General features: G+C 41.7%; 1 protein-coding gene across 5 annotated transcripts in view; it reads right to left on the reverse strand.

Moving 5' to 3' along the window:
* The window catches only part of XYLB (xylulokinase), a 204,372-nt gene that overhangs the window by 187,281 nt on the left and 7,398 nt on the right, over nt 1-9,693 (reverse strand). For all 5 annotated transcript variants that reach the window (XM_019508110.1, XM_019508103.1, XM_019508104.1 and 2 more), the window contains exons 2-6: nt 9,082-9,164; nt 7,253-7,322; nt 5,502-5,582; nt 3,107-3,193; nt 808-936 (exon numbers count right to left, since the gene is read on the reverse strand). In XM_019508110.1, coding sequence (XP_019363655.1) covers nt 808-936; nt 3,107-3,193; nt 5,502-5,582; nt 7,253-7,322; nt 9,082-9,164 — 450 coding nt within the window. The remainder of the gene's footprint in view (nt 1-807; nt 937-3,106; nt 3,194-5,501; nt 5,583-7,252; nt 7,323-9,081; nt 9,165-9,693) is intronic.

Genomic DNA, 9,693 nt, shown 5'->3' on the forward strand with positions numbered 1-9,693 from the left:
TCAGGGCACAATGCTCATCCAATCACTTTTCCCTTGAGCATGAAGAGATGGGTGTTAGATAGGGCTGGATGTTGATGCTGCAGGACTCTAGAATCATTGTGGATGCAAAGGAGTCAAGGGAACTGTATTCAGAAACAGCTATGTTACAGCAGAGATTTTATTTAAGGTATCTGCATAACTAAGTTTGAAACCCATCTTTTTTCTCATTTGAAGTCTAAGAGGGAAAAGTTATAGCAGGGGTTCTTATAGTAAAAAAATGCCAGTAGGCTATGCCAACAAAGCTTTCTTAATGTGAACGCAGCTATAAAAGCCAAGTTGCACTTTGTTCCAGTACTGTACAATAAAAAAAAACAACCCCCACAAGGAAAACAAGCTATAACAGCACACTTTTGCTGGTATTGCTGTTCCTAAATTACAAGCTCTGTTACACCTTGCCGGATGTAGTTTTGCCAGCAGCAGCTTCTGTAGCCTAAATCAGCAGAACTCCACCAGCTGATGAGCAGGCCCAGAGAACTGCAGAAGTAGCCTACAATATTAGTTCACCCATTCATTCTCTCCCAATACAGAAGTGCTTCCAAATTTCTACTGCTTTGCCTAATCTAATTTTAAAACCCCCAAGCAACAGGACACCCATTGTTTCCAAAGCTGCTTATTTCAGGCTGTTTCTCTCAGTATTCTGACTAAACTTCCTCTTTCACGCTTGCAGCCCAGCACCCTTTGGGATATCTTAGTTAGTGACTGTGGATAGAATTATTTCCAAAATGTGCCGTGCAGCATCAGCAGCTCTACAAGAACTTCCGCTCTTACCTCATAAGCTCGTGAGCCAGTGATGTTAGCTAGTTGCTGTGCTCCTCCAACAGCTTTCTCCAGCGAGAAGCACTGGGAAGCTGTACTGGAATCCATCCAGATTGGACTGTCACTGACAGAGAAACAAGCCTGGGAGGGGAGAAATACACATCATCAGTAAGATTATCATTTCCCAGCAGACTTTTACATTAAGTGTCAAATTCTTAAGACTTCCTCATTAGGCCCAAATACAATAGGTATGCCATGCTGTTGTACTGGAGATCCTGGCTGTTGTACTGGAGATGAGGCCTAGGCAGTGGCCTTGTGCATTATATCACAGTGGCAGGGAAATGGACCCACAGCTAATGGGTCTCTAGGGATGAAGTTATGTATTACACTTAGACCATACTAAATCGGTGGAATGTGAAGCGTTGTTAAAGTTGGACCATGGTGTAAGCATGGCTAATAGTTTCTTGCTTGTATAGTTCTGTTTTGCCACTAGAGAAATGGCAAGGAAGGGTATGACTAGAAGCCAAGACACCTAGGCTCTATCCCTTCTCCTGGTGTGGGAGACAGGGGAAGGAGAAAGCTCAGAGCAGTTAATCCTGGGATGCCAGAGGACTGCAAATTACTGAGACTAAAGTTACCCTAACACAAGCTAGATAGCATGGCCCAGAGTTAACCCTCACCTTAAGTAGTATAATTCTGAGATGCTCAGGAGGCACTTAGCATGAGTTAACAAGTTTTAACATGCTGTTGCTTGTGTTTTTAAGTGCGCTTAGTATGATCTCAGTGTAATGGCAACTTCACCGTAAGTAGTATAAAATCCCCAAACCAAACCTCATACTGGGTGGATCAGTAGGCTGTGTTTGCTACCCCTGCACACATACGGTAGGGTATGACTGAAAACTGTATCCAACTGGAGAACCTGGTGGCAACATAGTAGGGGTACCTATATTGGGGTAGCTCCTATAAAATACCCCAATATTCCTCCTATAAAACATTCCAGTGTTACAACTTCCAGAGTAAGGCAAGTATAGGGCACTTTAAAACCCCAGCTCCCACAGCCTTATGGGTACTCCTCAGTTGGAGAAAGGCAGAGACATTACCCTGACAAAAAATGTGTCCTCACTGAGGCGTTAGGCAGTCAGCAGCAATTCTTATCTGTTGCTCTCTGGCAGGTGCTACAACTATCAAGGCACTGAACGTTTGGACTCGGTCTGGCCTTTGCATTCTGTCTCAATGGTCTACAGAGGGGATGGGATGTCCTGAGCAACCTCTACTCCTCCATACTCTTGCTTAGGTGTACACATTGAAGATTTTGGTGTGATGGCTGCAGGACTCTGTAAGGGGCATAAATCACGCCCTAATTCTATCACAAGCAGATTCATCAGGCACTTGACTCTTATGGGACCTCTTATGCCACAGGTTCTCAAACTGGTCCGCAGACCACCACTGGTCCACGAGCTCCATTCAGGTGGTTCACAGAAAGGTTGCGGAACAATCGAGAATATCTGTACTTGTAAGGTAAGACTAGTGATATTAAAATATGAGTCGTGTGCTCTGTTTTGTAGAACAAAAGAAAGTTTAAGTGGGCCGCCAAGACCCTCAACAATTTTCAAGTGGTCTGCAGAAAAAGTTTGAGAACCACTGTCTTATGCATACACCATGATCCAGAGGATAAACGGTTGCCTACCTACACACCTTATAGTAGCTGACCAGCTATGCATGTTACGAGGCCACAACGCAAATAATCTGAGGATTCCTTCCCTTAGCTCCGCTTTACTGTAGCACACATCTTTCCCAGCATATGGCCCTTTTGTTCATATTTCAGAATCTAGGTTACTGGACTTTTATTTCTTCCTACAGTTCTACCAATAATGCAGTCTCCAATGAATAGTCAAAGTGTTCTGGAAGCACTTCAATTCAGACTCAGGGCATCGCAAACACTGTTTTGATCCAGTCCCCAGGAGTTCTTCACAGATAAGACACTTCATCTGGGAATCTATATACATAGATGTAAGTCTTTAATAGATCACATGTCTCCTTCCACTGTTTATAAACTCTTTCTGGTCTCACAACAGGCAAGGCTGGTGTCAAACTCTACTTCAACAATATTCTCTGTATGTTTTAAAAGAAGCCTGCGCAGTCATTCGGGAGAAAAAAGGGAAACATGAAAACCCTTGGGGCTAAAGGAGCATACTGTATAGTGTATGTTACAGCAACTTCTAATGCAACAAGCAAAAGAGACGGTGACTGTTAAGTGTCAGAAAAAGGACTGTGTGTGATCATTCACTGTCCCCCAAAAGCTCCACATTACCTTCAATGACTGATGTAAAGGAAGATCAGGTGATAAATTCTTTAAAATATGATGGGCTCCTTCTTTCCAATAAACACTCCCATGTTGCTATACAGAATACAGATACATGAATTAGAGATATAGTCATCAATTTTCCAAATTCAGATTCAAATCTGGCTTCAGACACTAGAAGGATTAGAATATCATCTGAATTTTTTTTTAATTATGTTGAAACAGTTCACCTTTTGGAGACATGCAAGCTAACTGACTCCTTTACATACATTTAAAAAATAAGCAATATATATTCTAAATCAAATACAAGAGTCTAGCAAAAATGCTGACCATCAACTATAGCAGCATCTAGTGGACATTACTATAATATTGCTAGGTCTACAGTTAGTGCCTTTCCAAGAACTCTGCTACAGAATAGCAACTTTCAGTTGTAGCTAGGCATATGATATCAATATGATAATATCTTATCATTGACATAATATTAGCATCATTAGATAAAGTTGTCTAGGATGTGGTACTTCAAAGCATCCCTCCAGGAAATCTAGACACACTCCTTCCCTAATTTTTCCTCAGGAACCACTACCAGTTCTTGGACATCACTGACCAGCTGTAAGGCAGAGCTCAGACTGCAAGCACATGGTACCAGAGGTTTAACTAATGGACAAATATATGTCTATAGATATGTGTATGCTGGCTCTGTAGTGCTTCCGGGTGCTCTGCTCTCACTCAGTGCTGCACACCCAGCTCATCTGCTCCCACTCCCCAAACCCAGAAATGAAGCTGGAAAGCTGCACTGAGGGCATCCACCCACAACCTGTCCTGAGACCTAGTCAATGTGCTTGAGAACAGTACCAAGAACAGTAGCAGCTCTGGGTTTGGCACATATGTAGTGGCTACAGGTAGGTGGGGTGTACCAAACATCAGCACACCCAGAAGCAGCTGGCATACACTCACCCTGTAAGTGCTTGACATCCTCAAAAGGCAAACACTATGCAACAGGTTAAATTACGGGAGATGTATTAGAAGGCACAGGGAGACATGCCCTCATATGTTAGAACTCGTGCCTATAGCTTCATCCAAAACATTAATGATTTGGATGGCAGAACTGAGTGCATGCTTAGCAAATTTGCAGATGACACCAAGTTGGGTGAAGCTGCAGACACTCTGGAAGGTAGGGCAAGGGTCCAGAATGACCTGGACAGATCAGCAAAAATGGTCCACAGTGAATCAAATGAGATTCAACAAGGGCAAAATACTATACTTGGGACAAAATAATTGCATGCACAAATACACACAAGGGCATGACTGGTTAGGCAGAAGTACTGCAGAACAGAGTAGCCCACAAACTGAATATGAACCAAGAGCATGCTCCTGTTGCAAAAAAAACAGTAGCATACTGGGCTGTATCAAGAGTAGTGCCACTTCCCTCGCAAATGAAGGGAAGTGATTCTTCTGTTCTATTCAGCACTGTGAGACCTTACGTGGAGTACATCCAGCTTTGAGACCCCAAGAAGAATGAGGGCAGATTGGAGAGTCCAGTGCAGAGCAAAAAAAAAGTGTAGGGGCCTAGGGAACAAGACTTATGAGGATAGGCTCAAAGAATTAGGGTTATTTAATCTGGAGAAGAGAAGACTGATGGGAGACTCCAAATACCTGAAGAGCTATTATAGAGAGGATGGATGTGGACTTTTCTCTGTGGCTGTAGCAGCAATGGCCTCAAAATGCAGTAGAGCAAATTTAGGTTGGAGATCAGCAACACCTTTCTGCCCATAAGGGTGACCAAGCGTTGGAAGAGGCTACCTAAAGATCTTGTGCAATCTCCATCTCTGAAAATTTTCAAGAGCAGGCTAGACAAACACTTAGCTGGGATGGTTTAGTCAGGGCAGATCCTGCCTTGAGTAGAGGGGTCTGGACTAGATGACCTTATGAAGTTTTCTTCCAGCCTCCTTTCCTATGATCCTATGTTCTCACACAAAGCAGCCACAATTTTGTTTCCATTTCCCCTGTCCTGTACACCACCCAACACATTAAGAGCTATGATAGATGGAATAATTGCTATATCTTTAACAGATTGAGCTTGTTCCACTATTCACTGTATTCCATCATCCGATCTTCCTAATGGCATGACCACTCAAAACCCCTCCTCCAGGTCCAAACGTAAGTCAAATTTGCAAAATCATAGGAGAATTCTATAAATGAAGCATTCCCATCACTTGAAACCAGCTATTTATGCACTCAGCTAGTCTATAACTATACTACTAACCTTGTCTTCTATCCTCAGTCTCTTGTATCGTTATTCCTATCTGTTACCTCTTATATTAAATATTAATTTCTTTCTACCAATATTCCTTAATACTGTGTTGAAAATAAACAATACAACCAATTTTTCTCTTTAAAAACTCACCTGTCCAGCCCCAGACAAAGCTTTCACCTGAGAGAAGTTAAAGCCAGAAGACTTCATCTTTTCCAAGATCACATCCAGAGCCTAAAAGAATAAACAAGAATCAAGAGCGACTGTAATGAGCTACCAAATTATGCACACACACAGTCCTCAGAATTAAATATAAGTGTCTGTCATTACTAATAAGGGATCAGTAGCAGATGATGAAGAATTAGTTAATGACTGGGGATTTCTTGAGCAGTTGAATAAATTAATTTATTAAGTAGTTGCCCATTAAAAAGAGTTGAAGGCAGAAAAAAAACTCAGACATGTTAAGGCATGTTAAATCTTGTCTCTTGCTTGGTCATCAGATTTCACCAGTATCAAAAAAGGGACATAGTTGAAGCTGATGGAGACAAGACACGACAAATTTTTTTGGTTCTTATATTTATTTGAGAAAGTATGCAATTCCTTCCAAGTTATGGACCCAGTCCCACAAGATGCTAGGCAGCCTCAACTTCCGTTAACATTACTGGGAACCTTGGTACTCAACACCTCTGAAATTCAGGCAATTGACTCAGACTGTAGTGCTTCAACTTATAGCACCCAAATTTGTAAGTTCTGCCCTTGCCACAAGATTTACAAAGAACATTCAAAGAGTTTAGAAGCAAAAATTAACCTAACTTTACATAATAATGACTCTGTGGCCTAGGTCTTACCACCCTTAAAACAAATGCACTACACAAGTCAACTCAGTAGGGCATCTTCAACATTCATTATAAACTACGGTTGCAGAATCTGTCCCACATAAGGAACACTCCCTGGGATGTGAATGCCTACGTTTCGACTACAAAACCAGGTAACTGCATTTTAAACTGAATATTGGACAAAGTGATAATGAAGGACCTGTATGGCATTGATGGACACAGATAAAAAAAACAAAAAACAATGCTTTACTGGAAGCTCAGTACTTCAGCCCAGTTCCACAGTGTGTGTATAGATCGGGCGCTTCAGCAGAGCTTGTTGGCGCTTTTATCTAATAGCTGATTCAATCAGCTATTAGATAAAAATGCCAAAAAAGCCCCACTAAAGTGCCTGATCTATACAGACATTGGGAAACCTGGGTTCAACTAATGCAATGCCTCTTCTGGGCATGCACTGGGCTCGGCATGGGAGTATGCCAAGTTTAAAGTGAAGCATCATTTATCTTTTTCCCCATGTCTGCAAGCAGCCGTAATATCACATTCCATGCTCAATTGCAGCAGAGCCAACAGGGAGAAAACACCAACCGGTTAATGAGTTCGAGAAGGTCTCATGTAAAAACAAAGCAAAGCCAAACTGGCTCATCTATATGAAATAGAAAGAGGGAAAACAAGGAATGTATTTCTAATACAAGAGGAGAAGAGAGGGGGGCCAAAAATCAGCCTACCCATAAACTGCTCGTGTATGGCTGGGCTGAAGTGGGTGCAAAAGCATTTCTGAAAAAAAAACTTTTAGTTTCATTCATCCATTAGCATGAGCAATGGAGAAGGAAGACATCAAAATGCAAAGCCTTCAGAACTCCAGCTGTGCTTGTTCATGACATGAAAATCTGAATTTCAAAAAGGCAGAACTGCACTCAGAAGAAAGAGAAAACAAACAAGCAAAACATGCTGATTTGAATGGCAAGCTGAATTTTTGCTTGTAATTATAAACTCATTTTAACAATACTGAATTGACAAGTTAAATCATACACGACAAACATATTCATGCCACCAATCTTAACACGCTCATACCTCGACCCACATTAACACTGGAGAAGTCACTGTCAGTCTGTCACTGTGAACATAGACTCCACCTTGAGTCCTGTAAAAAAAAGTGGTATCTTTTCTTGGTGGAAAGGAAAAAAGAAACTCCCTCACATTTGGTTCATTTTTTCTGCCAAAGAGCTCTTTTACATCAACAGCGATGACCCAAGAGAACACACAGTACTTACATGTATAGAGAGCAAGAACAAGAGCAACAGGGGGGCAATCAAACTACAAAGTTGCAGGAAAAGCAATTAACAAGGTAAATCCCCCAGTCTCCAGGCACCTCACAAGAAAACCACTCTCTCCCCAACCTCTCAGTTCTGATCCTCAAAGGGAATTTACAAAATACCCTCCACAGATGAGCCTATGAGCTTCCCTTCATCAGTCTACTGAACTAAATATAGACATTGAATTTATGACCCATTATAACCTGCCTAACATCTGACTCTCCAGGTAAACCCTCCACTTTTTACCAGCTATTCCCATTCAGTTCTGCCCCACCCTCCGGTCTCTCATCCTTTGACTACAGCCACTTTCATTCCCCCACCACCTCTTTCTGACTACCTCAATTTCCATTTTAACTGACCAGCTTTCTTACATAGGTACTGGCCTCTGGCTGCTTCACTACTCCATCCAGGAAGGGCACAGACAATCTGCAGATGCTTCCAGCTTAACAAAGGGTGTTGGTGCCTGAAAGCTTGCTAAGAGGAATTTTTCCAACTATTTGAGTTGGTCTAATAAAAAAATATTGGATTTACCCAAAGAACCTTGTCTGATTCTACAATGGGAAGATTCCCACGTTAGCAAAGAGCTCTTCAAAGTCAATGAGATTTTATGCACCCAGAAGGGTCCTCTTGCATAGAACCTCTACCACAGGAAAGTCTCCACCTTTTATGTTCATGATGGTAGACCTGCTAGGAGTTAAATCCTTGAAGCCAAATATCCAACCTGAATGTGAAAAGCTGTGTACCTACATAATAATGCATGCATGCCTGCAGCTATGTTTGTGGTTATCAAATCAATTTTACTCAAATATAATACGACTAGAGCGTGTACAAGCAAGACATCTAAATCCAGCTTTTAATAAAGGACAGGGAACACTACTGAATTCTGGATACAACATGTAAGCTTCCATGGTTAATCATAACCCTCCTGAAATCATGCCTAATTGTCTCAGCTTACTGCCAATATCTAGTAAATAGGTTTGAAGCAGGGAACCTGTGAGATATTGGGAGAAGGAACATGGCCCTGCCTTTATGCAACCACACACCAGCATAAAGATTTTTGGCTAACTGACCTGCTAGAGCATATCCCAGTTTCTTCCACTGAACTTATTTAGAGTTGATGTAGCAATCCACTCCTGACACGGAAGCAATCATCAGCCCCAAATTTAAAAAAACAAGTCAGGACACAAAAAACTGACTTAAAAATCATGATTTAAAATAAACAAATAATAATTTTGAGAGTTCCTTCAAATTGCTTTTTGGTTTCTGCCCCTGGAGCATGCATTTGCTTCACATTTTGAAATATGAAAGCCTTTGCCACAATCAGGAGGGCTTTAAACCCCCTCTATTTTTCACAGGGAAGCTAGGCTCCCACACAATCAGAGGTTTCCAGAAGCACAAAACACCAAATACTGCAAGAGTTGATGTCATCTTTGCCATGGCACCACGGACCAAACACACAGATACAGCAGGGACATGTTTTGTTCAGTCCCCAGGTCCCCACATGCAGCAGGTTCATGGGACAGCCCTTCCCAAATGCACCCTATCAACAATCATGCTAGCTTAGCTGAACCATATTAAAAAACATACCTGAATTCTGGAAGGTCCGTATCAAAATGAACATTTTCCTCATACGTGACTCTAAGCTGATCATCGACAGCAATAACTTTCAGCTGGAAAAAAAAAAATCAGAAATGCACAAAAATGGAAGTGATTAATTAAGGATTTCTGATTGGGTTTTAGGGGGGTGGGTGCTTAGTTAGTTCTCAAAACCATGCCCCTTGCAGGTGCCCACTGCTGGGTACTGCGCTCGAGTAGCCACAGAGTCAAGACTGCAGTCTACATTGTTATACTCGGTTTTCAATTTTGGAAGTTCACCTCTGCAACCGTGTGGAATACAAACTCCGTTTTTAATGAAAGCCTAGTCTTGCACAGACTGATAACCTGTGCATCACAGACATAAGGGAAATGTTCTCCTGCATGAAAAGAACTATTTTTTCCAGGCAATTATTTATATAATGCCTTCAAGGCTCAGAAACATTACTATACATCACCCAAGTAGTTCTCTGAAACCAGGCTATTGCAAGGCATCTTCAATGAAGTCAAGGTAAAGGTACAGTTACAAACACAAAGATAAGCTGGTAGGGAACCTGGAACAACAGCGGAGACAGGGAAACTGTCCCCTTCATCTCTGTGAAGTGT

The sequence above is a fragment of the Gavialis gangeticus genome, unplaced genomic scaffold, assembly GCF_001723915.1.
Source record: "Gavialis gangeticus isolate Ggan-Ray unplaced genomic scaffold, GavGan_comp1, whole genome shotgun sequence".
NCBI classification, from domain to species: Eukaryota; Metazoa; Chordata; order Crocodylia; family Gavialidae; genus Gavialis; species Gavialis gangeticus.